Source organism: the organism of the source record quoted next, assembly GCF_019968985.1.
Source record: "MAG: Porospora cf. gigantea B chromosome Unknown PgB_NODE_253_length_25857_cov_122.235, whole genome shotgun sequence".
NCBI classification, from domain to species: domain Eukaryota; phylum Apicomplexa; class Conoidasida; order Eugregarinorida; family Porosporidae; genus Porospora; species Porospora cf. gigantea B.
Genome location: NW_027178847.1, coordinates 1 through 25,857, shown reverse-complemented (window position 1 = coordinate 25,857; position 25,857 = coordinate 1). Strand labels below are relative to the sequence as shown.

General features: G+C 55.2%; 13 protein-coding genes across 27 annotated transcripts; 7 read left to right on the top strand and 6 right to left on the bottom strand.

Moving 5' to 3' along the window:
- Positions 1-718: 718 nt before the first annotated feature.
- Positions 719-2,311, top strand: KVP17_000553 (uncharacterized protein; the record flags this gene model as incomplete). Its single annotated transcript, XM_068515172.1, has 1 exon — positions 719-2,311. The coding sequence occupies one exon, from the start codon at positions 719-721 to the stop codon at positions 2,309-2,311; it is 1,593 nt and encodes a 530-aa protein (XP_068376321.1).
- Positions 2,312-2,330: 19 nt separating this feature from the next.
- On the top strand, positions 2,331-7,248 carry KVP17_000555 (uncharacterized protein; the record flags this gene model as incomplete). Of its 3 annotated transcripts, XM_068515177.1 has the most annotated exons (4): positions 2,331-2,582; positions 2,611-5,552; positions 5,581-6,994; positions 7,024-7,248. In XM_068515177.1, 4 exons carry the CDS (start codon positions 2,331-2,333, stop codon positions 7,246-7,248), a joined length of 4,833 nt encoding a protein of 1,610 aa, XP_068376325.1. The 3 variants fall into 3 exon arrangements, with proteins under 3 accessions (XP_068376325.1, XP_068376326.1, XP_068376327.1); XM_068515178.1 differs by lacking the exons at positions 2,331-2,582; positions 5,581-6,994; positions 7,024-7,248 and having other exon boundaries at positions 2,923-5,556; XM_068515179.1 differs by lacking the exons at positions 2,331-2,582; positions 2,611-5,552; positions 7,024-7,248 and having other exon boundaries at positions 5,585-7,018.
- A 27-nt stretch (positions 7,249-7,275) lies between these two features.
- On the bottom strand, positions 7,276-8,379 carry KVP17_000563 (uncharacterized protein; the record flags this gene model as incomplete). Its single annotated transcript, XM_068515195.1, has 1 exon — positions 7,276-8,379. The coding sequence occupies one exon, from the start codon at positions 8,377-8,379 to the stop codon at positions 7,276-7,278; it is 1,104 nt and encodes a 367-aa protein (XP_068376343.1).
- A 421-nt stretch (positions 8,380-8,800) lies between these two features.
- Positions 8,801-10,318, top strand: KVP17_000562 (uncharacterized protein; the record flags this gene model as incomplete). 3 transcript variants are annotated; one of them, XM_068515192.1, is made up of 3 exons in its annotated part: positions 8,801-9,244; positions 9,273-9,438; positions 9,480-10,318. In XM_068515192.1, 3 exons carry the CDS (start codon positions 8,801-8,803, stop codon positions 10,316-10,318), a joined length of 1,449 nt encoding a protein of 482 aa, XP_068376340.1. The 3 variants fall into 3 exon arrangements, with proteins under 3 accessions (XP_068376340.1, XP_068376341.1, XP_068376342.1); XM_068515193.1 differs by lacking the exons at positions 9,273-9,438; positions 9,480-10,318 and having other exon boundaries at positions 8,801-9,256; XM_068515194.1 differs by lacking the exons at positions 8,801-9,244; positions 9,273-9,438 and having other exon boundaries at positions 9,467-10,318.
- A 212-nt stretch (positions 10,319-10,530) lies between these two features.
- Positions 10,531-11,682, bottom strand: KVP17_000558 (uncharacterized protein; the record flags this gene model as incomplete). The annotated part of the gene is made up of 1 exon (XM_068515185.1): positions 10,531-11,682. One exon carries the CDS (start codon positions 11,680-11,682, stop codon positions 10,531-10,533), a length of 1,152 nt encoding a protein of 383 aa, XP_068376333.1.
- A 177-nt stretch (positions 11,683-11,859) lies between these two features.
- Positions 11,860-12,265, top strand: KVP17_000564 (uncharacterized protein; the record flags this gene model as incomplete). 2 transcript variants are annotated; one of them, XM_068515197.1, is made up of 2 exons in its annotated part: positions 11,860-12,153; positions 12,182-12,265. In XM_068515197.1, the coding sequence occupies 2 exons, from the start codon at positions 11,860-11,862 to the stop codon at positions 12,263-12,265; spliced, it is 378 nt and encodes a 125-aa protein (XP_068376345.1). The 2 variants fall into 2 exon arrangements, with proteins under 2 accessions (XP_068376345.1, XP_068376344.1); XM_068515196.1 differs by having other exon boundaries at positions 11,860-12,192.
- A 311-nt stretch (positions 12,266-12,576) lies between these two features.
- On the bottom strand, positions 12,577-14,339 carry KVP17_000565 (uncharacterized protein; the record flags this gene model as incomplete). 2 transcript variants are annotated; one of them, XM_068515198.1, is made up of 3 exons in its annotated part: positions 12,577-12,727; positions 12,755-13,449; positions 13,476-14,339. In XM_068515198.1, 3 exons carry the CDS (start codon positions 14,337-14,339, stop codon positions 12,577-12,579), a joined length of 1,710 nt encoding a protein of 569 aa, XP_068376346.1. The 2 variants fall into 2 exon arrangements, with proteins under 2 accessions (XP_068376346.1, XP_068376347.1); XM_068515199.1 differs by lacking the exon at positions 12,577-12,727 and having other exon boundaries at positions 12,751-13,449.
- A 48-nt stretch (positions 14,340-14,387) lies between these two features.
- Positions 14,388-15,614, top strand: KVP17_000559 (uncharacterized protein; the record flags this gene model as incomplete). The annotated part of the gene is made up of 1 exon (XM_068515186.1): positions 14,388-15,614. The coding sequence occupies one exon, from the start codon at positions 14,388-14,390 to the stop codon at positions 15,612-15,614; it is 1,227 nt and encodes a 408-aa protein (XP_068376334.1).
- A 116-nt stretch (positions 15,615-15,730) lies between these two features.
- KVP17_000556 (uncharacterized protein) lies at positions 15,731-19,053 on the bottom strand (the record flags this gene model as incomplete). Of its 4 annotated transcripts, XM_068515183.1 has the most annotated exons (7): positions 15,731-15,755; positions 15,786-16,162; positions 16,192-16,265; positions 16,292-16,526; positions 16,555-16,873; positions 16,902-17,239; positions 17,350-18,873. In XM_068515183.1, the coding sequence occupies 7 exons, from the start codon at positions 18,871-18,873 to the stop codon at positions 15,731-15,733; spliced, it is 2,892 nt and encodes a 963-aa protein (XP_068376331.1). The 4 variants fall into 4 exon arrangements, with proteins under 4 accessions (XP_068376331.1, XP_068376328.1, XP_068376330.1 ...); XM_068515182.1 differs by lacking the exons at positions 15,731-15,755; positions 15,786-16,162; positions 16,192-16,265; positions 16,292-16,526; positions 17,350-18,873 and having other exon boundaries at positions 16,537-16,873; positions 16,902-17,023; XM_068515180.1 differs by lacking the exons at positions 15,731-15,755; positions 16,192-16,265; positions 16,292-16,526; ... (1 more) ...; positions 16,902-17,239; positions 17,350-18,873 and having other exon boundaries at positions 15,782-16,072.
- A 12-nt stretch (positions 19,054-19,065) lies between these two features.
- KVP17_000554 (uncharacterized protein) lies at positions 19,066-19,813 on the top strand (the record flags this gene model as incomplete). 3 transcript variants are annotated; one of them, XM_068515176.1, is made up of 2 exons in its annotated part: positions 19,075-19,240; positions 19,269-19,813. In XM_068515176.1, 2 exons carry the CDS (start codon positions 19,075-19,077, stop codon positions 19,811-19,813), a joined length of 711 nt encoding a protein of 236 aa, XP_068376324.1. The 3 variants fall into 3 exon arrangements, with proteins under 3 accessions (XP_068376323.1, XP_068376324.1, XP_068376322.1); XM_068515175.1 differs by lacking the exon at positions 19,269-19,813 and having other exon boundaries at positions 19,066-19,254; XM_068515174.1 differs by lacking the exon at positions 19,075-19,240 and having other exon boundaries at positions 19,415-19,813.
- Positions 19,814-19,844: 31 nt separating this feature from the next.
- Positions 19,845-21,051, top strand: KVP17_000560 (uncharacterized protein; the record flags this gene model as incomplete). 2 transcript variants are annotated; one of them, XM_068515188.1, is made up of 4 exons in its annotated part: positions 19,845-19,971; positions 20,000-20,458; positions 20,485-20,903; positions 20,932-21,051. In XM_068515188.1, 4 exons carry the CDS (start codon positions 19,845-19,847, stop codon positions 21,049-21,051), a joined length of 1,125 nt encoding a protein of 374 aa, XP_068376336.1. The 2 variants fall into 2 exon arrangements, with proteins under 2 accessions (XP_068376336.1, XP_068376335.1); XM_068515187.1 differs by lacking the exons at positions 19,845-19,971; positions 20,000-20,458 and having other exon boundaries at positions 20,556-20,972.
- Position 21,052: 1 nt separating this feature from the next.
- On the bottom strand, positions 21,053-22,860 carry KVP17_000561 (uncharacterized protein; the record flags this gene model as incomplete). 3 transcript variants are annotated; one of them, XM_068515189.1, is made up of 7 exons in its annotated part: positions 21,053-21,505; positions 21,533-21,806; positions 21,835-21,903; positions 21,931-22,044; positions 22,073-22,327; positions 22,356-22,432; positions 22,462-22,860. In XM_068515189.1, 7 exons carry the CDS (start codon positions 22,858-22,860, stop codon positions 21,053-21,055), a joined length of 1,641 nt encoding a protein of 546 aa, XP_068376337.1. The 3 variants fall into 3 exon arrangements, with proteins under 3 accessions (XP_068376337.1, XP_068376339.1, XP_068376338.1); XM_068515191.1 differs by lacking the exons at positions 21,533-21,806; positions 21,835-21,903; positions 21,931-22,044; ... (1 more) ...; positions 22,356-22,432; positions 22,462-22,860 and having other exon boundaries at positions 21,053-21,478; XM_068515190.1 differs by lacking the exons at positions 21,053-21,505; positions 21,533-21,806; positions 21,835-21,903; positions 22,356-22,432; positions 22,462-22,860 and having other exon boundaries at positions 22,021-22,311.
- A 418-nt stretch (positions 22,861-23,278) lies between these two features.
- On the bottom strand, positions 23,279-24,370 carry KVP17_000557 (uncharacterized protein; the record flags this gene model as incomplete). Its single annotated transcript, XM_068515184.1, has 1 exon — positions 23,279-24,370. One exon carries the CDS (start codon positions 24,368-24,370, stop codon positions 23,279-23,281), a length of 1,092 nt encoding a protein of 363 aa, XP_068376332.1.
- Positions 24,371-25,857: the final 1,487 nt, after the last annotated feature.

The following is a 25,857-nucleotide window of genomic DNA, read 5'->3' as shown; positions in this document are numbered from 1 at the left end:
GTTCACATCTGATTTGTTGGTGACTAAAATTCAGCATGACTCTTGAGCAGCTTGATAGCGCTGAACGTTGGTGGATAAGTCTGGTAGAACTCTCTGTCAATCACGCATCAGTTCTCGGGTGTACTCTTTCCACAAGAGCTGCGGAAAGACGTATACGAAAAATGGCGTCCGGCAGCTTTCATGCTGCTGCTGATCACGACTACGCTATCTGTGGCGCATTTCTGGAGCCAGGAATACACGACGCCGCTGCTTCTGGTGCCGAACGCCATATGCTGGATGACATTCCTGGCCGCCCCCAACGTGAGCTCCGAGGCGTAGTCACAGCAGACCCGCGTCCTTACTGCGATATTATACTTAGCTTTTTTGGGTATGATCGGCTCTAGTATTTTCCTTATGACCTTAATCTCCCAAGCTGTAGGTCAGCAGTGGGCCGAGCTCTCTCGCCTCTGGCTCACACTGTCCTCGTTGTCAGTACTAGATGTGGTGTCTGCAGTGAGTCAATAAGCGTAGTGATATCAGATCCTGAACCTCATTGTGGCCAACCGGATTCTCACAAGCCATGACCATTCTGTAGTGCAGATTACGGATGACACTGCATCGACCTCGTCGCATGAACAAGCACCATTCATCCCATTCAGGGGGCACTTCACTACTGTAGGCGAACCGCCGCTGTCACCGCGAACCTACAACTCCAGTGTTGTTTAATTGTGAATTGCTGATGGTGGTCCTCAACAGAATCTCAAATGTTCCTGTAATAAAGAAGAGGCGTCGCGAGGAGGACCCGGACCGCAATGTTATGGTGCAATTCACCTGTCCAGATGGGAACCCTGTGGGTCCGACTCTGGATCTGCCGCTATCGACCAACGCTGACCAGTTCGGGGAGCTTCTTCAGGGGTTTTTGTCATCTGACGAGAAGCATGATGCCTTCACATTCATGTTGGAGCCAGTTAACCTGGATGGCAAACCTCTTCCGTTGGCTGAAATCAATGGGAGTCTCTTCGATATCTTCAACCATCCCACGTTTCTGGACAAGATCAACACGGAGAGCGTAGTGCCCGTGAAGTACTTCCCTCTGGCTAAGTTCAAGATCCGACCAGTTAGTCGCTGCACTGCCGCTCTTGAGGGCCACAAAGAGGCGATCCTCACAGTGGAGTTCTCGCCTGATGGCTCACGGTTGGCCAGCGGCAGCGGGGATACTACCATTCGTTTGTGGGATCTGTGCACAGAGACTCCTGAGGTCACACTAACGGGGCACAAGCACTGGGTGTTGAGGGTCCTTTGGTCACCAGACGCTCAGCTGCTGGCTTCTGGCGATATGGCTGGGGACGTGAGGATCTGGAGAGTCGCCGAGCGCATAAAGACCCCCGCAGCGCCTAAGGCCGGCTCGACTCGTAAGAAAGCGCCTCCCGCCGTGTGCCCGGTACCTTTCACACTGCTGAAAGGACACAAAAAGCCTATCACTGACCTGTGCTGGCAACCACTTCATCTGTGGAAAACATCCGCGAAACTTGTTACGGCTTGCGGCGATGCGACGGCCGTCATTTACGACGCCACATCTGGTCTGAAAGTATTCACCCTATCCTGCCACACCAAACCAATCACGCAGGTTCGCTGGTCGGGTATTGGTGGCAACGAAGGTACAGTGTTCACTGCGTCTAGAGACACCACTATAAAGATGTGGGACGCCAGCACTGGCACGATGATCAAAGAGTTGAAGGGTCATGCTCACTGGGTTAACTCTCTGGCTCTGAACAGCGATTACGTGCTGAGAACCGGCTGCTTTGACCACACCGGCCGGAGAGACTTCAGCGGCGACGACGAAAAGAAAGCCATCGCGAGAAAACGCTATGAGGATTTTTTGAAGGACGTGGGTATGGAGAGGCTGGCGTCTTGCTCGGACGACAACACGCTGTTCCTCTGGGCACCGCAAGCTGACTGCAAGCCTGTGAACCGCATGACGGGCCACCAGCAGACTGTGAACTGCATTCGGTTCTCGCCAGATGGAAAATACATCGCTTCTGCCGCCTTCGACAAGAGTGTCCGCCTGTGGGAAGGCAGAACGGGGAAGTTCATCCACACGCTCAGAGGCCACGTCCAACGGGTCTACCAGGTGTCCTGGGCTGCGGATTCACGGCATTTTGTCTCTGCCAGCGCCGACTCGACCGTGAAGCTGTGGAGCGTCCGCGAGAAGAGGCTGCTGGAAGACCTCCCTGGTCACGCCGACGAAGTGTACGCCATCGACTGGTCCCCTGATGGAGCAAGGGTGTGCAGCGGGTCGAAGGACCGCATCCTTAAGATATGGCGGCATTAATTTTTTGTTGTGACCGGAAATGATAAAGAAGTTCGTCCGACGAATCCGTGGTAGACCAGAGCTCCTGCAGCAGGCATCGATCTCTGTGGAGGAGGTTCAGACCGTAACTTTGCCAGAACCGACGGAGGTTGCGTCTCCCGTGGTATTCTCTACGTCGTCCAGTGTCATTTCCGAGTCCTCCAGGGAATCTACGACATCTTACGTAGATGTCACTCCACCACCTTCCGCGTTCGTAAAACCTGCCCAAATCAGGTGGAGGACTGACAGCGTAGTGAGTGTTGGGCGCTACAGCAACAGAGGTTCGTATCGGCAGCGTGCGTAGCTTAGTGATTGGAGACGAACAGCTTTCGCGCTCCCTTGACAAGGGCTGTTGTGTTGCGGTGGCCTGGCTAGCAGGCGAGGACCCCCTGCAGATCCTTTCCATCTTCTCTGGAGAAGTAGACCACTTCGCTTTGGGGCAGAGAGTGAGCGGAGCCACAGCCGTCCGTTGGACTGCAGCCTCCCGAGTGTTTCAAGTGGACTTTGACACGACTCTGGTGATACGCCACGCCCCTCCCGAACTTGGATTCGTTTTCGTTACGCTTGTCTTCATTCCAGACTTCGATATCTCTATGGCAATCGAGAGATACAGGTGCCCTGATGAGAACACCTATACCTGGTGGGGTCGTCTATCGGCAACGAATGACTATCGGTTCGAGGGGTCTCGTGTGAAAGTGTCCAGAGGTCCTTGGATCGGTCAGTTCCAACTGTTTCCACTGTACACTGCTTGTGTCGTCCCAGAGGGTCCATCACCAGGGATGGTCTGCGACGTGAGCTTCACCGAGCAGCGGCTGCATACGGCAACCACCCCCCGACCCCTGGTCCAGCACGACGTATTGAGGCTGGTACTGGACTCGCACTGCCGAGGGCTACGTCCAGGAGACTCGCCAGCTGTTCTGTTGCTGGAGATGGACGAGCAACGCGAGAACTTGGGCCTGGGGAGCACGGTTGACCTGGCCCTCGGCGTGGTGCGGCTGCGTCAGGAGGTCCGACCCGCTATGACTGCGGCCTTCCCCAATCTGACGAGTGTTTCGCTGGCCAAGGCTGTCCGCTGCTACGTCATGGATGTGCGCGGTGTGCGGGACGCTCTAGATGGAAAGCTGCAGTTGGCGTTCTTCTGGTCCAGCGAAGCCGTCGCCTTCGAGGTTGAGGATGTTGTCATTCCACTGCCCCCGTTTCGGCCGCAGGAATGGGACAGCAGAGTGATAGAGGCTCGCGGTTCCGTTGTACCGCAGGCTGGAGCCGGTGACGGATTCAAGTCAGCAGTGGCCGTTTCTGATGAACGAGAGGTGCTCTTGTTCCCCGCGACACTTCCCTCCCTCCACGTTGGCATGTTCATCGACGGCAATCCCGTTGGTGTGTCGGGGGCAGCTCTCGACCTCCTGGGTGTCTGGGACGGCACTCCTGACGGATTTTTCAATTACCAGCTGCCCTTCAGGGCCGTTCCGGCCAACGTCTGTCGAGCCTGGGACGGCTATCTGCGAGGGCTTCCAAGCGGAGTACCAATGACCAGCGCTCTGAGAAAACTCGATAGGCTGTCTGACGTAAAGTTATCTGCGGAAGAGCAAGTCGGTTCAGTAAATTTGTTCTTGTCACCGGTGCCTGCTCATGGCGTGTTCGCCGCTCCTCAAGCTTACCGAGAGGCTATTAGGCACTTCTGCAACTCGGAGCCCCAGTACTCGAGGCGCCACATGGAAGGGCCGCTGTATGGGGACCGAAGACCATTCCACAAGATGCCTGCACATCTTATGATGCCTCCGAATCTTTCCTCCGGATTGGCAGAGTTGGAAGTCGCGTGCCTGGGCCGGAATCCCCTGTTGCAGGCGTCTTCTCGTGCAGATCTGCTAGCCCGGACCAGGGACAACCCCACTCCTGGGCGGCCTCTCGTGGCAACGCCGAGAGGCACGCTCTCCTCGGGTTCGTCAGTGCAGTCGGACGCGCTAGAGCCGCTTACGTTTGAGCGCATATCCGAATCTGAAACGCCCTCCGGCTTGTCTTCCGAGGAGGTGGCACAACTCGTCGATCCGCTCCGCTGCCTTGCCGTGGGTGATGGCTTGCAGGCGGCCCGTGCGGGCGAGGAGACGACGTTTGTCGTCCACGTACGCACCACAAACGATGAAGCAATCCGGCGCCCTGACCCTCCTCCCTCAGTGAAGTTCGAAGGAGACGTCAATTATTCGTACGAAGTCGTAGATAAGGCGGACGGTAGCGTTCGAGTGACTTATGTGGTTTCCAAGTCAGGTTCATACCGCATGCATGTGCTGATGGCAGCGGAATCGATAGCCGGAAGCCCGTTTGATGTCATCGTGAGCGCCGCTCTCGCCGATCCGGCAATGTTTTCGATAGACGCTCCTGGAGGCGTTCTGGACGGGTGTGTGGAGGCCTCAGGAACGCCTTCCGCCATCGAGTACGGAGCACTGGTTGGGCTGGTGTTTGGCGAGTCGTCCATCGCCCTGGACAGAGACGTTACGGACCCTATTCTTGCGGAGTGTTTGGAAGTCGATCAGATACCGATATCCACGAATCATTTTTCGTTGGAAGCCTGTGACATCTACGGCAACAAAGTTCAAGTTACTGGTTGTCCGCTTAAAGTGACGGCCACGGGTCTCGTCCGCCTCGTCGACGTCGTTGACAACGAGCAGGGTACCTTCGACATAACTTACAGAGTGCCTATCAACTCGTTGCAGCTGGCAATGATGCAGTACCCCAAGAAGGCTGAGACGCTTCGTCAGCTGTGGTCAGCAAGACGAACGCAGCATAAAAGTCTGTGGTTGGCGTCGGAAGCGGCGGCTCACGCCGAAGGAGAGGTCCTGCCAGACGAGCCTGCGTGGTTTCGCTCGTTGACCTGTGGCAAGGAAGGCGTCGGAACACTTGACTGCCACTACGGAGAAGTGCGCCTGGGCTGTACTCCGATTACTGTGGTGCTATCGAGCCTTCTGGAGCTGGAGCCGTACCTAAAGGCGGCGAGACGTTTTTGGGAGGCGACGCCACCCGACCTCGGTCCCCCGCCTGCCGTACCAGAGATCAACGAAGCCATCCGTACGTTGGAGGAGTTGCTGCACAGTGGCCAACCCTTTGATCGAGAAGCCGTCTGGAGCCTTGTGTGTCACGTGAAACACGACATCACCGATCTGGCAGAGCATTCGGAGGCGCAGGTCACCACCCAAATCGCCGCGCTGAGTCGAACCATCGAAAAAATGCGGTAAGCGGCTGAAGAGAGAGACATGCAGAACAATGGAGCGTCAGGAACGCGTGAGCTGCGTCGTGCGTGCAAAGATGGTGGCTGAGCGGGTCGCCGAGCAAACATCCAGCTCATCCGAATCCTCCACATTTAAAAAATGGGGACGGACGCGAAGTCCACCGAAGACTTCCCCCAGCAAAACCAGGCGGCCAAGAGTCACGGATCAGAGCTCGAGCAGCGACACGCCAGCTTTGCAGGAGCTGTTTGACAAACTGGAACGAGGCAGATTCGATAACGTTGACGACTATCTCGATCTCAATGCGAAGATTTCGGCGCAGCTCCACCAGTGGAACCAGGAAGTGGCAGCACAGCAGCACGATATCGCCGCCGAGATGATGCTTTACCGGCTGGAGATGCGATGGCTGGAGCACCGGACACTTTGGCAGGTGAACCGCGTATCACAGGCTCGGGCTGACGTTGACAAATTTCGTCAGGAGCTCGATGCTCTGGAGAACTCTCTCGAGGAGCGCGTTGTCGCGGAGTATGTACCCGACCCTCCAACGAGGGCAAAGAAAGTGCAGACCGAGGACGCGTGGACGTTTGCCCCGGCCAGTCTCTTCGCGCCTATCGTCAAGGGTCGACTGACAGGCGCGACATACGAAAGCGAGAGGCAGCGCGCTAGCCCTCTGCTCACAGCCATCCGGCAGCAAGTCGAAAGACACTTCGAAGCAGTCACCTACCGAGACGTCCAGGACTACCAGGGCCTTCTGAAGTCGGCGCCTTGCGTACGGCTTCTGCTGGAGCGGGTCTGGGACCACCTCATAGGCGTTGATGTGCCCCAGTTGATGACTGCGACGTCCTTCCGCGGATTCGTGTCGTCTCTGCACCTGGATCCTGTGCTGTTCTGGGACTTGCGGTCGTGTTCCTTCTTGGTCCAGCTGTTCAGCAAATTTTCAGTGCGACGGCACGGCGTCACTGGAATTCCTCCGCACTTCTTCCTGCCGTTCCTACGGGAACTGGCATACCTCAATATGGTTGGTAGCCTCGTACGACTGGCGCTGAGCAGTCGCCTGCGTGTGTCTACAGACTACCTGGCTTGTGCTCGGGACCTCTGCGTTGGAAATGTTCCCGGTCGAAACGTCGCCTTCCGTCATTTCCTTCAGAATTGCTTGCTGCCTTGGTACGACGCGGAGAGCGAGGTCCACAGCGAGCTTCCCAAAAGTTTTCGCGTCCTGCCGGATCCCGATGTCTACCGGGCCACCCTTCCAACTTGGATTCGCGAAGCTGCCTTTCCTATCAGCGCCTCGGACGCGCTGCAGAATCTCATGCGACTCGCATACGATACACTCGAAATCGACTCGTGTGAGGAGCAGTTCGAAGCCCTGTGCGCTGAGCAGCGCCGACAACCACAGAAGGCGGATCCTCCTCCTTTGCTGCCATCAACTCTCTTCACGTGGATTGCAGTGGGTGCTGCAGCTGTTTGTTAATGCAGGAAACTTTTCCTCAGTTGGAGCGGCTGCAGGAGCGACTGACAGACATAATGAATTCCACCGGTCCCGTCGTTGACGCAGCCGGCTTGGCTCATCTCCTGAAATGGCTCCACGTTGATGAAATTGTCCGCGACGTTCCACTGATTCAGGTGGACGATCACGACTCGCTTCTCAGACACGTCGAGGCGGTTTTAATTTCCGCTCAAGGCCAGCAGATCCATTTCTGACGTTCTTTTAATTTTCGAAACGATGCATCACGCAGTTTGACGAGCCTGCTGTTCAAAGTATTTCTGTCTCCTCCGGTGCTGCTCATAACAATCTAGCAGTCGAGGCTTGGCTCGATACCCGCAGGTGTACTTTAGAACCTTTCGCCTCTTAGGGCCTCGATTCATGAGGTCGAGGTACCAACACGCTACTCGCCGACATACGTTCAGTTTGGGTGGTTCCTGTGATATCAGCGATGACACGCTCGCTCTGGCGGGCGCGGCCAACGGAATACTCTGTGGCGGCTGTGGCGGCTGTGGCGGCTGTGGTGGCTGTGGTGGCTGTGGTGGCTGGGTGGGCAGAACCTGAGCTGCGCCGTTCTCGTCGATGTCGTCGACCTCGTCAGTCCAATCTGACTCCACCTCTTCTTGGTTGATCTGTTTCTGCAAGTTGGCTAATACGTTCTCGACGGTTTGGCCAGACACCAGCAGCGTCCAACCGAGCTCGTCTAGCGAATGGCTCTCGCCGAGCTGTTCGAGAAGTTGTAACAGTTCTACTGCAGTCTCTTTTACACGGATCTCCCCATCTACTTCTTCTAGCAAGGTCGCCAGGTGGGGTGGGACCTCCGTGTCATCTGATGGTGGGGGGAGTGGTTCTGGAGACTCGAACAGAGCTGCTACCCTCTGGGACATTGGATTGTCGGAGCTTGCGTAACAAGGGACTTCGGAGGCCTCTTGTCCCATGTCTCGCGGGGTGAACTGGGGCTCAACTGAGGTCGCACAAGAAAATTCCAGACTCTGCTGCGAGCCGACGTCAAGTTCGAAGGAGACCTCCGCCGCCTCTGACGCCAGCTCAGACGGAGACTCGGGTGTCGACCTGGCCGTGTAAAATCCGTCGTCCGATAAGTCAGAAACCTGCATAGCGGCGAGTTTCAGGCGAAGGTACTCGTCGAAGTCAAGCGACCCAGTTGTAATGGGTGCCGGCAACGGCTCAGGGGACTCGGCAGGACATTCTTCCGGAGTGCGATCCTGGCAAATCGGTAGCGTAGCTGAAATTGAGTGGCCCTCGTGTGGGGCAATATCTGAGGGACTGTGAATCTCGGTGGACTGACTAGCGTCTTCCGCAGCCAGGCACTCTAGTACGCTTGCTAGCATGCACACGTCGTGAGCGTTGATCCGGATTTTGTCGACGTCACACTGGGACAGCGGCCGGCCCGCCAAATCGGCTAGCTCTTGAGGAGTAAGGTTGAGAATAGTTTCCTGCAAAGGCGAGGAAACTTTGACGAAAGATTCTGGCGGATGACGAGTTATGGTGATGAAAAGCGAGGAATACGCAAAAAGGCCCGCAAAGGATACAGCTCCGGGCAGCCCTCGGCCGTTTCGTTGCGCAACCTCGGCCGCCGGCCGTGCAGGAGGCCGGCAACGGAAAGATGCGATCGCATGTGTTGCACCATAATCAGTGTGAGGTTCATATTCCCTTTCCGATCGGTGAACCAGGTTGATTAGTAAAGATGTGCCACAACGGACCTACAACGTCTTGATTCGAATTGTGACAAAGAATATAAAATTTTTGGAGATGCAGCTGAAGGTCTCCGTCGAAAGTGCCACAGGGTTGGAGCTACCTGACGGGGCGGTTGTCTGCGGCAAGATAGGTATGCTTTCACAGGAGGGTGATCTGACGAGGGTGCCGGTCACCGGAGGCCAAGCTCACATCAATAATGCCTTCGTGTTTGAATGGATCACAGAGTCATTGGACATGGACAAGGAACAGATCACATTGCAGCTGAGCACGGTGAAGGCAGGCGAGACGACTCCGGTGGACCTCTTCCAGCTTCCCGTTACCGAGGTCCCCTCCATCAGATCTGTCCTGGAGTTGAGAGAGGCCGGAGAGTCCAGCGTTCACCATCTGAAGGGCACTCTGACCCCTGTGCGCGTCACGCTTCATGTTTGTCTAGCGGGCGAAGAGGTTGTGAATTACAAGTTCGTATCCGTGACGGCTCGGTACCTCAAGAATTTGGACGTAGGAGTTTAGGAGCAACGTCATCCAGGCTTCCTGGATATCAAACGCAGGAGTTCACCTGCAAACCCACCTCGGAGACACTACCGTGTCGCTCTCCTTGCCCGTCGGCGGTATCGACGCGGACGGGAGCCTGGTGAACTTAGAAAACCATCACAGGTTTGAGATGGGGGACAACACTGACATAATCTCATTCAGTAGGTTTATGGTTAGCCCAATCTTCTCATGAGTCCTGCAGCGCTGGTTCGAGACCATCATAGCTCGCTGGCTACAGTGCAGTTTGATTTGAAGGGAGGTCTCGAGTCTGAACGCGTCATCGAGGGCGAACTTGGCCTGCATGACAACGAGATGCAGCTCATATGCCATCTGGGCATTCGTTTCGAGGGATGGAGCCTGGACGAGTATTTGGGCGAGTTCGACAGAAGAGCCACCGAAATTGAGTCTGCCGCTGCTGGGGTGACGTCGCGGGGACACGAGTCCGATATCACCACGGCACTGAAACGAGTTGCCACTCTGAGGCCGCAGCTTCGTGAAGCGGAGGATCCTGGGGATGCACAGCGTATCGTCGACGCCTTATCTGGGTTCGAGTTCCTTGGGAGCCGGTCGAAGACCCCTCCGTCAAGTTCTAAGCCCCCGAGACCCCCTCCTGCAAGTTCTCAGCCCCCGAGATCCCCTCCTGCAACGGTCTCATCTCCAACTACTTCGTCTCCCTTAATCACCCCTTCGGTGCCTCGGGAATCCCGTAGTCGCCCTCGTGGACCTCACAGCGTGCCTCGCGAGTTCTGGCTGGTCCATCACAGCTACGAGGTATGCCGGAGCCGGTGGCACAGCCTGCTCGATGAACCAGGGCTAGGGGAGTGCTTGACTGGAGACAGACGAGCGCTGGCTCTGATGGACGAGGCCGAGAAACACTGGAAGCAGGTGAAGCGAACATTGCCAGTAGCGACGAACCTCCGAGACAGCTGCCTAGGCATGGGGCCTGAGCTAAGCTTGAACCCTTCTGACAGGCGCAGTTTCATTGGTCTTTTTTACCGCCTGGTGGAGGAAAGAGTGCGGCTACAGCACTACGCACTGTAAGTATGCCTATAAGGGTATCACGTGTATCTTTTTTTTAATCGGTTTCCAGCGTCTGTTTAAAGAACGTAGATTACATCAGAAAGATACTTCGAAGTCGTCATCTCAAAGAACGTAGAATATTCCGCAGCGGGCCAGCGGTTCTCACTGCTTGCCGGAAGCCGCGGATTCGTCGAGAGAAACCAACCTGGTGGCCGTGTGGTGCCTGAGGGAGCTCAAGCAGCCTCCCGTTCATTGTTCTGGAACTTGCCGCCCAGGAGCATCTCCCTGTCGAAATCGTTGTTAGCGAAGCGCGCGCGATCGACTTTTCGCAGCTCTCCGCGAATAACGCCGTCGCGCTCGTGCTTCTGCGCTTGACGTCGGAGAGCGTCCACGCCCCCGGCGCCCCAGATTTCAAGATGCAGAATAGAGAACGAAGCTTGAAAGTCGCCGGAAGGAAGGAGGTTACCGCTGCTGAATGTCGAGCCAGAGGCAGTACAATAATTTTCCTCAAATTCGTGATGTATAAACAGTCTGTTCATGTCAGACCGACCACCGAATCCCAGCCCCTTGCTCAAACCTTGATTCTTTAGGTTCATTGAGAAGTAGTTCCCCCCGCTGCCATTAACGTGCAACGCCTTGAACGGTCTCAAACAAAACAAAAAGGACGAGGAGGACCCTCGAAATTGGGCGCCACCTGTATCTTCCACGCCGCAGTCGACGGCAGCACCAATGACATGGTCGTCTTCCGTGCGAATAACGAACACCGTTGGACCATCATAGTGCAAGATGCACTCCACCAGCTTTGCGAAGGACCTACCATCACTGGCCATGTCGTACAGACAGTGCCAGTTGTGGTTTTGGTATGCCGAATGTGACCTACGGAGACAAAAAAGACCGACGTCCGTCAGAAGGGTGGACGGCGAAGTTAAAAATGCTTGCCTGTATGTTTTCACAGTCGTAGTCGCCTTCTGCGGCTCCAGCAGAGCCGCTGACACCGCGTTTCGAACGATATTAGCTCCACTGATGCCCGGAAGGTCGACGATATCAGCTTCGCCGACCGTGTCCAACTCCTCTAGACAGAGGCCTTCAGCATACGCTTCTAGCGCCAGCAAGGCGCTCCCAGCGACGCGTACGTCCTCAGCACAGCGAGCTATGCCGTCGACCACTTGGATCCAGTGGAGGGCAGACGTGTCTTGGCCGAGGAGACGGCGCCATAGCGCCTTCATTGTGCGGTGGGTGAGCGGCGGAAAACGGGTAACAACGGATGCGATCGACACGTCACGGCTCAGCTCCGATGTTCCCAAGGCCTTCTGCAAATGACTGAGCTCGTCAGAGGACAGCTGCGTGTCCAGAGACTGTCGGGACTTCGACTCGGTAGTACCCATTTGTGTAATTTTGGGAAGACATCAGACATTCCACCAAAACACGCCCCACCTCCCTCCAGCAATGTTAGGCTCCTCACCAGTCTAAACCTGCTGACATGACTCAGAAATATAGAACAAGATTCGTCACATTTCATGTGAAGCCTAAAAAAATACGCCATAATCTTCGCAACACTCACCATGGACGACCCAGATATGAAGTACGACCTCGATCCAGCGGACCTCGATCAAGGCGAGGAAACTAAAGATCGACGTCGGAAGTTCCGGGAAGACGAGGATCGTGCCCTCGCAAGAATACACATCAACAACAACACCCCCGCCACTCTCAAAGCCCAGATTCAAAGGGCTCGCAACCGCCTGTCTGCGCAGCGCCATCGCCAACGACAAAAGGCCGGCATCGTCGACTTGCAGCACGAAGTCGACCGCGAAAAACAGCGTCGTATCGCCGCTGAAGCACACGTTCACCATTTGCAAGTGAGAGACCTGACAGCCCTTTACTCAGCGTGCGCATGAGGACCTGCGTCGGCAGTTCGACATGGCCAAGATGCACGCTACCGAGTTGGAGGCCCGTATTCGGGCGTGGTAAGATCGATATTTTATGAGTATCAACAGTTATCCCAGGTCCCTTATTAACAACTCGAACCTGGCCAGTGTTATTCTGCGCAAGGATGCGAACAACCAGAATTCGGGAGCCAGCCTTCCAGCGCCTTCCGTTTCGCCACTGATGCCGCCGTCTGGAGGCTTTCAGTAGACAATTTAGTTTATTTTGTAGTGATTCAACGAAGCATCTTGACAATTTAGTAAACGACTTTGCAGTACGCCTGACTCAATTAACTGAAACGTGCGTTCGAAGACACCCATAGACCAAAGCGAACCACGTGATAAGGCGCGTCGCTTTCACGTGCGTAACTCACCTGTGGCGTTTTGGGCAAACATAAAACTGAAGCCGGGCAACGACGACACGAGCTCCACGCTGCTCTCTGCGGTAAGGAGTGCTGTCCACGGAGCCAAGGTAGCGAATGGCCGCCCGCTAGCTTGACCATCGACGCTGTGTCTCTTAGACCCGAATGCTCACAACGGACCATTAAAATTCCTCGACACACATTCACTGAGATGAGAAGTTTTCACTCCCAGGTGTAATACCTGTCGGCCAATAAGTACGCTGGTTTCGAAATACCCGGAATCCCACTGTAGCTCGATAAGTTCCTCGGGTTCTAGGATCCACCTGGCTGACGCCTTCTTGAGAAGCATTCTGTTCAGAATGGCCGTTTGATCTGGGCACAGATACGCGTGGTAGAAGGCCGAGGAATCAGTGTCAAAATAGACCACGTCTCTATTATCCAGCGCAGGCTTCGCGCCGAGTGCGACTCCGATGGCAAGGCATTCGCCTCTCTGCAACCTGATGCAGTGCGTGAAGATGGACACCAGTCGGTCAGATCCCACGGTCCAAGCAAGGTTCTTGCTCAGCATCGCGGGTTGCTTGAAGCGCCTCCGGCGCAGCCTCGTTGGAAAATGAACCGACTCATCCAAGTTGCACTCCAATTGGAGCGTCGCCTGCCAACACCACAGCCGCGGAGTATGCTGACCTGACAGGCTGCTGACCAGACCGTCCAGAATCAAGGAGTCCAACCCGACAACTCGCCGTGCCAGCTTGACCTCTTCCAAGTTTAGTAGGCAAAACCGGACGGACTCGTACACGACTAGATTCGCACCAGAGTCCTTCCAGACGTCTTCCCGTTTGAGGAGCCACATATGCATGGCAGCCATGAGCTGTGTGAGGCCGCACAGGCACCCACCTCTGACTCCTTCACGCTTATGTCATCTCGGTTAATGAGCTCGGCGACCGTCGCAGGGTCCAACGTAGCGAGAACGCCGTTGGAAAGCCACAACTGAGGCACTCCCGCCAGTGTAGTCAACAGCTCGTTGTAGAGCGCGGTCCTTTGCAGGTGCTTCGCCAGATCCAGCAGCATGACTATGGCAGGAATGTGCGTCGTCTCCGCAATCAATCTCTCCAGTGTCGGCATCGCTCTAGTGATTTGGAATCTGATGGCCTCCATCCAAGTGGTCAGCAAGGTTAGTGGGGGCATTCCTGTGAAGGCGCCAGGTCCGTGATACGCAAAATTAATCAACCTGACCACTGCAGAGGGATCTACTGTCCGGATCTCCATGCGATCCACACTCTGTGCATCGAGGCGATCGACGAGGTCGTACATCATCGAACTGAGAGATTTGAGTATTCGTTTGTGGCATTTCACGCCCCTTGACTGCTCAGGGAGCCCCAGAGGTATCGCGCCTTGGATGACGCTCTCCAGATCTGGGAACGGCTCCACCTCCTTCGGTAGGAAGCCTCTAATTGTCACTTCGAAGTCTGGTGGACGGTCTATACCCAGGGGCACATTCTCAGCTCCGGAAGGAATAATTAGGTCCTTCAGGTTGTCGGGGTATCGGAATCGGCCAAGGATTGCCACAGGCAGTTGAATGTCGTCTCTGCGCGCGCCTCGGTGTAGTTCCTTGTCAACGGCAGACGCCCTCTTCACCAGCTCCTGACGCTCCTGCTCCAACTTTTTTAGACGCAGCTGGTCAGCAATCAACGCATTCAGCTCATCATTTTGATTGAGAGCTCGTTCACGCAACTCTTCGCATTCCTGAAGCGTCGCCATCTGGTACGCATACCGCCTGGAGGCTGGACGGTTTTTCCCAAAAAAAGGATGCTCACGCCTACAGACGAGGCTGAATCCCTCTGTGAAGGAGACGAGGGCTCTCACGCTGCTAACACCGCGTTGCCCTCAATGTTGCGCTGCGAATTGGGTGTCTATAAAGTGGGGGAGAGTTTGGGGGAGGGGGCGTATGGTCACGTGTTCAAGGCGCAGAAGGTCTCCGGTCCCGGGCCCTTGCATGTCGCGGTCAAGGTATCGTTCGACAGCCTTCGAAAAAACGAGGGTGTGTCGCAGCAACTCATGCGTGAGGTTATGGGAATGTCACTGACGGACCACCCTGGTATCATGCCACTACTCGCTCTCAGCGCGCCCCTACACAGCGGAAATCGACAGGCATCTGGTCTGTGGATGCCGTTGATGGCCGGAGACCTGTCAACTTTGGTGAACACTATGCGAGAAACGCTGACTCCAGAGGAGTACCGCCTGAAGGTGAAGCAGGTAACGGCGCAGATGCTTAGCGCTTTGTCGCGCCTACACATGCTGGGCGTGATTCACAGGGACATTAAGCCGTCAAACATCCTATTCACAGGCAGTGCCCACGATCCTGAGGTCACTCTCGCCGACCTAGGCCTCTGTCGTTTCGTTGAGAGCTCAGGCCTACAATCCCACACCGGCAAGGTGCAGTCGCTATGGTACCGAGCACCTGAGGTGTTCTGGAAGTCAGAGCGCCAGACGACCGAGGCTGACGTGTGGTCGTTGGGGGTAACGATTGCCGAGATGCTACTGCCCCCTGAAAGCCGCTCGCCGCTGTTGTCGAAGGCCGACTGCGAAGTCAGTGCCATCATGATCATCCTATCACTTATTGGTCATCCGACGGCGGCCGTCGAGACAAAGTACCTCGAAACGCTGCCGCTCTACAACCCGTTACTTCCTCGGTGTGCCGGCAAGCTTAGAACCCTCTTCCCCTGCGATGGGACGCGTCGATTTTTGAAGCGAATGCTTCGAATCACTCCCTTCCTGCGGGCCGCAGCAGTAGACTTGCTGCAAGACAAGTGGTTTGCGGAGATCCGATCATACGTCAGCAGCCTACCAATTACGCCCAGCCCAGTCTGCACCCAAGTGGAACACATGAATGGTACTCTCTTTGGTCAGCAGCCCAGTCTTACAGACTTCGTAGAGGCAAAACAAGCGGATTCGTCATCACAGTTTGTGAAGCTCGACTTTCCAGCCAAACCGACCAAGGTGACCAAAAGGGCCATCCGCAAACGCAAGAAGTGAGACCGTTCCGTTTGGAGTTGTCAGAGTTCCTTCGCCTATGAATCATGTTTTACTGAAATTAACGTTCACAAATCTCACAATGTCACACCTTGGTGATCGTCCGCCAGGCAGTAGTCTCAAGACTTCAGTCCCATAACGTGCCTGAATGATGTCCTACCTGCCCTCACTCACTGCGAATGCACCACCACGAACATGACCACAGCGTCCGCGCTGAGCTCGCCGGCGTACTCGAGTACGACACGAGGGGTACCTGCGGTGATGAGCAGAATGGTTGGTGCTGCGAGTGAGTCCAGATCAAGCATTTCAACTGGCGGGAAGCGCGCATCCCCCGACGAGGTGTGAGCCCGCACGGTGCCAACAGGGAGCACGTAGTCGTTCCCGTCTGCCGAGGCGTGAGCCACCAGCGTGCGGGTCTGTCGCAGCCGGTAACTCACGTCTGGCCACAGTAGCTCGAGCATCTTAGCTGAATGGGCGCAGGCCGGGGAGTAAAAAAGCAGCAGGGTCTCTACCCTAGAGACTGTTTGGGTGAATGTGGAACCCGAGAGGGCCTGTGTGGAGACCGCATCCCCGGACCTACCATGCTATGCCCCAAGCCAAGCAAACCAGGTGTGTCGCGGAGGCTGTATGGCATTTCGAGCCTCAGTCGAGCGTCTGTGGTGCACGAAGATAAGACCCACCGATATCCCTCTCCAGATGCTCCGAAACAACAAGACGCCAGCCTCTTCTGCTCCCAGCTAGCACCACGAATATGTCCCCGCTATCCTCAAGGTACCGAAACCCGTAGTAGTCCTTGAAATGGGCTCCCTCTACCCCAGAGAGCTGTACACACGCCCAGTCCCGAGCAAGACAGAGGTCAATCACGGCGCGTGACGCCGTCTCGAAGGCAACGATCGGCAATCCCTGCTGCTCTGCCTGCGTCAGGTCACCTCGTGCCCCCTACCAGTCGGAGGTGCTCTGCGTGGGCTTGCAGCACTACAGGAAACCGCCAGCGGTCAATTAGCGTGGACAAGGCCTTCGAATCTATTTGTGTGAAATAGTCAACCCTCCGTTCGATGGGACCGAAAGGTCCCTGCTGTACCATTCTCAAGGTGTCGGATTCGTTTCCAGAAACGAAGAATGCAAGTAGCCATAATCTATCCTTCAGCAGCTCCCCAGCTAGCTGGGCTGCCTGTTCGGACGTGATACGGAATTCCACAGCGGGGACCTTGAATTGAGTCAAGTCGAGGCTCTTGTCTACATGTTGAGCTACGGTCTGCGAGCTGCGTAGTGTATTACGTCCGCCCCCACCTAATGACCTCAACGGCAACTCGGTCGATATCGTGATGTTCAACGATGAATGTCTTTCCTTGGTACGTCCAGAGGAAGGATGGTATGTCTACAATATGAGCCTCCGTCGCCCATTCGAGCATCTCAGAGGACTCCAGGCTAAGCTCGATGACATCGAAGTCGTTCAAAGTTAAGGAGGGGTCTAGCGTGAGATCCTGAATTCGTTGTCGTAGCAAAGGTATTTCCGATTGCACATGGCGGGTAACCTCGCAAGATGGGGAGGTGGCTGTGAAAATACCAACATCAATGTGATCTGTCACACGTTGTAAGTCCTCCAGAGACACGATATTTCGCCAGAGCTGATATTACTGCCCGTCTGAGGCGTCACCTTGCTGGCGAAAGCTCCAGACCACAGCAAGGTCCACCGCATATAATGACGAGTTTAACACTTCCTTGGCTTCGATGTAACCTGATCTGACATATCAGATTTCGTTGGCTTCGAAGATATCTGATCCGACTCCGACTCATCAGATTTAGATTGACCGCGTTGGACAACCGCCAGGTGCGCAACGCTTGCCCCCTTACTTGGAATCCGGCCTGTCTGTGCTGAGAACTCTGACTGAGCGGGTCTGGGGGACGCAAGCCGGACTTCGTTGGGCCGGACGGCAGGAGAGTTGGCTGCATCGGAGGCCTGAGATGCGGGGTCGTCCTGTTCTGTGGGGGGCTGCAGCTGCGCCGGCGGAGGTTTTGACACAACAGGCGTCGTTTCGGATCGTCTTGCCGACGGTTCCAAAAATTGTTCACCCGGATCCTCCACCACAAGTGCAGACAGACTCCCTAGTTCGTTTACCGGTTCAGACTGACTTGCCGGTTCAGGCTTACATGGCGGTTCAGGCTGATTTGGCAGCGATGTCGATCTGCTCCTGACATCCGGTTCAGCGTCCTGGCTCGCGCGCTCCGGGTGGCGCTTTGTTCGTTGCGAAGGGGGCAAGGCCGGTGGCGGAACGTCTGGCTGCACTGGTACCCTGGCGCTAGCGGCTTGCGACATCCGGGAAGTTTGTCTCGTTTTACTCTTCACTGGCGGTTCAAAAAATTCATCAACCGCCGGTACCGCCGCGTCCTCTACCCGAAGCTCGTCCTGACTGACCTGCGGAAGCGGTTCGGGCTGACTTGGCAATGATGTCGATCTTGCATTTTGGCGCGTGAGCTCTGAGGACTTCTCCCGCTTGAGCTGCGTTCGTCGCGAAGGCGGCAGGGCCTCAGCGGCAGACTGAAGTTTTCGAGTCGTCGTGTCTTGAACAGTCTGACCAGCTCGGCTCTTCGCCGTCTTTGTGGAAACGAGACGTCCCCGAGAGGGTGTCATATGGAGTGTCGTCTCCAGGTGAGCCATTAACGTCGTCCAGCTCAGTGCCACCGTTTTGGCTGCACCATAGGCTTCCGCAATCTGTTTCCGTGCAGCCAGGGGTGTCATCTCCGAGAGAGCTGAAAATCTAGGCTTCCTCTTGGACAGTTGCCGAAGAACAGTCTTAAGATCGGGTCTCCGATTTTGCTCACGTAGTTGCTTAAATACATCGACGAAGCGATCCGATATATACGAAGTTACATCGTCCCTCCACGAATTAGATACAGCGTCCTCCACTGTCTCCAGCGCTGCATAGAAATCTACCAGATGTTGTGTAGAGTTGGAGATGGGCTGACGCAGCACCCGCTCCAAACGATTCAGGAGGCGCCCGCAATCCTTGCACACGTGTCTGAAGACTGCCCACTCAGCATCGTGGAGTACCGGGTCTCCCAGCACTGAGCTCGACACGAAGTTACGTAGAGCAGTCCCAACACGCATGTAGAAGTCGCGCAGCAGGGCCACCTGCCAGGAAACTTGGTGGAGCCCATTGTTGTTCACAGGGGCCACAATGAACTCGTTGAAGTGACTCCTAGCCTCGTCAATATGCTTCAGCATTGCTGGCACATCACGGGACTCGTACGAATTCCTCATCCCTGCTCGAGTGAAATGCACAAGAGCTGGCATACGCGAAACCACGTCTTGCAGCGTGGTACGTGCACGCATCTGGCCTGACACGAACTCAGGCATGCTGCCGGCGACTCCAGCCATAGGCGCGACGACCGCTAGGTGCGCGGCCAAACCCGACCTCTGCGAGAGGAGGTTCACGATCATAGGGTAACGAAAATGCCAAATATGGCTGCAGCAGCTAAGTCGGTTGACTTGACTCCAACGATCACCGGAACTGAGGAAGTGCCTGAGTCTCCTGTCGTGAAAGCCGACCAGCCTACGGCTAAGGCTGCGCCGGTGAAGAAGAAGTTCGAATTCGGTCAGAAACGACAGAAGAAGGCGGCTGCGGATGGTGAGTCCCCGTAGCGACGAAGACACAGCACCGAAAAGGGTTGAAGAGGCTTTTGTAGATGGAAGTGGGGCTGCCTTTGTGAAGGGGCAGACGTACGGATACGAAGTGCTCCTGGACAGAGTGCAGCTGCTTATCTCTACGCACAATCCTGGCCTTCAAGGCTCCCGAAAGATCATGGTGAAGCCCCCAGAAGTCTCAAGAGTCGGTTCTAAACGAGTTGCGTGGACGAACTTTGCAGAGATCTGCAAAGCACTCAACCGTACCCCGGACCACGTCTACCAATTCGTTTTATCAGAACTTGGTACTGTGGGTAGCGTCGCTGCTGACGGTCGCCATCTGGTTCTCAAGGGACGATACGGCCAAAAGCATATCGAGTCGCTGCTGCGCAAATACATCACCGAGTACGTCTCCTGCTACATGTGCAAGAGTCCCAACACTGAACTGGTGAAGGATTCGCGGACACGACTATTCAACATCAAATGCGACGCATGCGGCGCTTCCAGATCAGTGACGACCATTCGATCAGGCTTCCACGCGGTTTCAAGAGGCGAACGAATGCGTGCCAGAGCGTAGTGTGTGGAAACTGCAGTCTTTTTTGCCAATAATGCGAACGTGGATTGCTCTGCTGCCAGTTACGACGTTGGCGTTGCGAAGGCGGGTGCCTGAGCGGCACGTCCAACCGCTGGTCTCTACCCACCTCACGTTTGAGCCCTTAGAACATATCCTTCTAGGTGCGTGTGGTGATTTCACGTGATTTAGGCGCCGATGGGGAATTGACACTCACGGTGTCAGAGTTTTTAGGGTCCAATCTATCAAGTTCTCTCGCAAAGAACACCTGCTATGCACAAGACACAGTCGGTGCTGATTGTCCCGACTTAATTCTCTCACCAGCCGCAAGGTGTGGTGGCGTTTTTCACGACCGTCGTCGAGTGTCAAATAGCCTCCGAGCCTTCGTTGCGTTCTCAAATTCAGCGTTGGAGGAGGGTTTCGAAGTGTGCGTCGGAACTAATACTGCCTCGGGAACGCTTGTGCCCGGTTCCGTTCAGAGGATGGGACCCGTCCACCGACTGCCAAGAGTGCTGTTAACGCCAAGTTCCGCCACATACCACATCCAAATGCGTATGTTTATTCGTCCGGGGTGGGAGATGATGTCGCGATTGGCTGGAACCAACTTCACATCTCACTCCCTCTTAACACTATCTCTCAGGAATTGCGCAGGTGAGCTTTGCGACATCCTTGACCAGGCTTCGCAGAGTCGTCAGCGTACCATATAAGCTCCCCGACTCTCATCGACGACGCAGGCGCTCTTTTCTGCATGGCGCAAACTACATCGCCAGACGATCGCTTCGCCTTTTGGCGACGCGAGTACTCGCGGCTTCGCAGGCAGCAGCAGCTTGCGGCTGCCCTGGCCGACGAGAATGAGGGTCTGCTGCGCATGAAGCTTTGTCTGTACGATGACCGCAGTACACCGTTCGGCTCCGTCGTCGGGGAGGCAGTTTTCATAACCGACCGTCGTGATGCGATGGCTCTGGTGGCCCTCGTGACGTTCGTCAGCGCCGCTATGCCGCTGATGGGCTGCGCAGCGTACTCGTGTTACGACATCAAGTTCAAACGAATTAGGACAGACTTAAGAAAATACCGGTTGCGTCAGCAACGAGACGCCGTGAGACATGCGAGCGCTGGGCATTCAGGTGGAGACGGAGCTATTTCAAGCTATTGGGATGTCGGCTGAGTCCGATTCGGCTTCAAGTGACGACGACCAGGGGAGACAGACCCCCGAGCATCCTTTGGAGATTCCACTCTTCTCCTAACCTAGCGCCCCCACCGCCTCCTGGACTTCCTCAGGTAGTTGTTTGGCTGTACTACGACCTCCTTGAAGTGCACGTCGATAGCACCTATCTGCTCATCCTTCAGAATCGCCGTGGACTGCTGCATCATTGTGTACAGCGCGAGAGACATTATAACCACACCCGACGAGAGAAGCGTATCCACGATCTGGCGTACCACCAACTTTAGCGTTTCAATGGCTGCTGGTGGGGGGTCGATTCCAACGCCGCCGCGCTGCGATAGTAAGCTATCGGAAGGCATGCATTCGTGTGCAATGACGGCCGCCATCAGACGCCGCAGGTCCGTAACCAGATGCACGTGGACGTGTTTTAAACGTGTAGAAGTGGTCGTGGTTGTGGTCGTGGTGGTGGGGGTCGTGGTGGTGGTGGTGGTCGTGGCGGTGGTGGTCATGGTGGTAACAGGGTTCCGCAACCAAAGCTAATGAGAAAAACTACAGGATCTCACTGGCATAATGAGTGGAAACCGATTCCTCTTTCTATTCCGCTGGACAGAACACATGGCCATATCCCGCTTGGATGACTGTCTCCCAATCTCTTGAGACAGTCTCCCAATCTCTTGGGTCCGGACTCCCAGGTACAGAGGGCACGGCCCCCTGATTCTCTCGCAGTCGGCTAGCGCGTCTACCAGAGAGTCAACCTGAATCACACCGGTCGTGATTTGTTCGAAGGCTTCCACAGGAGAAACGAAGCGAACGAATCGTCCACTCAACTCCACACCTCTGAATGCGTGCAACGGGAAGTACTCACTGGCTGCTTGAGTGGAAGTCTCTGAACGTTGATGAAACCCTGTCGAACTGCATGGACGTTTCAGCGAATCTAATGAGCAGTCACATGGAGACCTACAGCGCCTTTAGAAGCCTTGGAGTCCACTGAGAAGCAACCGACGACGTAACCCCTGACGGGTCGCGGAGTTTCTGCACAAAATCACCGGTGTCAACATAGCTGGCACACGAGTGGCTGCGTTCGCCTACCAGGGCCCTCCCACTTATTCGCGTCCTGACAATTGCCAGTGGTGCTATCAACAGCCAGGCAGAGGCATGCTAGGAGAGGGGGTGGTACTTCCACCGAGCGCGGATCCTTAACGAAGGGCAGCGAGGTCTCGATATTCACTGTCGTCAGGATGGCAAATTCTGCAAGACTGTCAACAAGCGAGTAGATATTCGTTGCCCAGAGAACAGAGGACATCACCATGAGGAAGGAGACGCAGATGTAGGTCATGAACATGATGTTTGTGTGATTCCTGCTTTCCGGACCACCACGAGCCTCACCGTAACGCCAAACGTGCTGAGAAGCCTCCCACCACCGAGCACCCAATGGCAAGGACGGACATAATACGCAGCAAACTCTGCGGTAGGAGGTCCGACATGTACCCACATCGGAGCTGAGGGCTAGAATCAACCAGAGCAGAGCACCTAGAGTGCTTAATAAAACCACTGTAAAAATTACAGGCTCCACACGTCTACTGAGCAAAGGATCGACGTCGGCCGAGTGGGGAAAAATTCCAAGAAGACGGTTGTGGCGATCCGCCAGGCCGGCTACGCGCGACGAGGTCAGGCGTCGGCACCGGCACAGGGAGGGTGACTCCGTGTCACCAGCTCCCGACCACGCGTTGGACGCCTCCACAGAGGTGTTGCTCTGGCTGCGATCGGCCTTCTTTGCGTCGTCGGCATCGCTTGGACATGGTTCGTCCGCTGCGACAATTGGTTCATCAGCGCTGTCTGTGATCGATAATTCCGACTCAGACAGCGAAAAATCCTTATCACGTATCGTCATGGCAGTAGCATGGGTCATCGCCCGCGGAATGCAGCGTTGTCGTCGGCAAGAACAACCCTCGGGCACGGGTCGTGTGAGAAGCAGAGGCTGATGGTACAAGGCAGAATAGCATTCCGAGACGACTGACCTCTGGGAAGGAGTTTGCGTGCCGGCAAGGGTGCCGGCGACGGTACCGTGAGCGGCGCTACCGCTGGCGAGTTGTGAACGACGCCCTCCTGTGGAGATGGTGTTGGCAAACCGCACAGTCCGGCTCGGAGTATCGTCGATCCAGTACAAACTGTCCGTCATCTTGGACAAGTGGAACATTTGGCGACCGCTAGTGAGTGCGCGGCTCTTTCCATTGCCCGGCTCAAGCAGAGGCGCCGGTTCCTCCTGCTTCTGAGCAAAACGGTGATTCATCACTAATAGCACGATTTCATCATAGGCTGTTCCACACTCCCTCTCCCGCCTTGAACTTGGCGTCCACGGCGACGCCCTTCTCCCAGGTCCCCGTCAGGACGTCACCGTTGGGCCACGTCATGCGGCCCTTGCCGCAGATCTTGCCACCCTTCCAGCTGCCCTCGTATTTCCTTTGGTCGTCGTAGCAGTGGTAGCACCCATGTCCGTGAGGTTTGTTAGTCTTCCACTCTCCTGTGTAGCTGCTGTTACCTCGCTTGTAGACCATACGACCTTTGCCCTCCATTGACTCCAATTTGAAACAGCCTTCATACACGTCTCCGTTAGCAAAATGGTGAGAACCCTGGCCATGCTTCTGGTCTTGATACCACTCCCCATCATAAGTGTCACCGCAGCCGTACTGCGCGGTGGCTCTCCCGTCCACCTTCCCGTTCACGAACTCGCCTTGTATTAGGTCGCCACTCTGAGTGCTCAAGGTTCCTTGACCGTTCTCCTTATCGTCTCGGAACTCGCCTTGGTACCGGCTCCCACTCACATAGAGAAGAACACCTTGTCCATGCATCAAGCCGTCCTCCCATTCGCCTTCATACATGTTGCCGTTCCCGAACTTCATGAGGCCATGGCCTGTCATCGCGTCGTTTGTGAAGTCTCCTTCATACACATCCGCGATGCCGTCACTCTGAGGGATCGTTTTGAGCCCCTTACCATGCCTCTTATCTGCCTTGAATTCGCCTTGATAGACGCTGCCATGTCTGTCCTTGTACGTCCCAATGCCCTCCTTGAGTCCGGCTACGTAGTCGCCCTCATAGACGTCTCCGTTTCGACATACCATGCGTCCTGGCCCATGCATCCTGTTGCCCCTCCACTCGCCTTCACAGATGTTGCCGGAAGCCAGAGTCATCATCCCTTTCCCTTGTATAATGTCATCTTGCCATTCTCCAGCGTAGCAGGTGCCGTTCGCCCAACGGAGTGTACCCTGACCATCCCGCTTCCCTCTCTTAAACTCCCCATCGTACACGTCTTTGTTGGCGTAGATCATACGGCCTTGGCCGTGATATAGCCCTTCAGCATTATAGACGCCTTGGTACACATCACGAGCAAAGTTGGCAACCATATTAAATAATGTCACGTAATTGCTGGACATTTCCAACATGCTCACGCTCAACTTCACTCCAATGAGGCCCTTCCAATTTGAAACAGCCTTCACCCTGGCCACGCTTTTGGTCTTGATACCAGTCCCCCCAAGCGGACGGTGGCTCTCCCGTCCACATTCCCTTTCACGAACTCCCTTGAATGAGGTCCTTGACCGTTCTCCTTGTCGTCTTGGAACTCGCCTTGGTACTGACTCCCGCTCACACAGAGAAGAACATGCATCATTCGCCTTCATACATGTTGCCGTTCCCACTTTATGAGGCCTGTCACCCTCATATGACGCATCTTGCCATTCTCTGCGTAACAGGTCTCTAGTGTAAAACAGGTGCCATTCGCGCAGCAGAGATCACATCGGCATTTATTTAATTTGTTACATCAGCATTACAGACGCCCTGGTCAGCATTTTAAACAATGTCGCATAACAAGGTCATACTGAGGTTGGACCTTCCAAACAGAACTACTCTAGGGGATTAATTACGATAAAGAAAGCAATATACAGCCGTCGCTCGGTTGGGTGACGGTCAAAAGTATACGCGAGATATGGAGGACCAGCTACGCCGATCTAACGAGCTCGCGACGCATCTAAGGAAGTCCCCACAAAAAAAGTTGTCATCATCAAATGCTGCAACTAGGGGAGCGACAACAATAAAGAAGGCATATAAATATACAGCCACAACCCAAGGGTGACGGCATAAAACGTACAGCCGTCGCCCGGTTGGGTGATGGTCAAAAGTATACGCGAGATATGGAGGACCAGCTACGCCGATCTAACGAGCTCGCGACAGGTCAGGCATCTAAGGAAGTCCCCACAAAAAAAGTTGGATTCGAGTTGTCATCATCAAATCCTACAACTAGGGAACGACAACAATAAAGAAGGCATATAAAATATACGGCCGTCGCCCGGTTGGGTGACAGTCAAAAGTATACGCGAGATATGGAGGACCAGCTACGCCAATCTAACGAGCTCGCGACAGGTCAGGCATCTAAGGAAGTCCCCACAAAAAAAGTTGGATTCGACTTGTCATCACCACATCCTAAAACCCTGGTCAGTGCAGATCTTGAGTCGTCAAAGCGAAAGCTCGTAGGGGTATGTTATCATCCGCTAGTCCCCCCTCTTATGCTTCCCATTTTGGGTGATATCAGTTATACGTCCCTTCACCACTCCCTGAGACAGAACGGAGATAGAAATTCGCGAATAAACTCCAGCGGCGTCAGCTTAATCTGCTTATCGGACCGCCGACTTGCTGCTGATGACCGCCCTTACTGTCGACCAAATGGAATACACGTGCACACTCGCCACGCTCATCCTCAGTGATGAGGGCGCCGCTGTGACCGAGGCTAGTATCAAGAAACTGATTGCCGCTGCCGGCCTTGAAGTTGAACCCTATCTGCCTATGCTCTTCTCTCGCGCCCTCGGGAAGATGGATGTGTCTGAGCTCCTGACTAAGT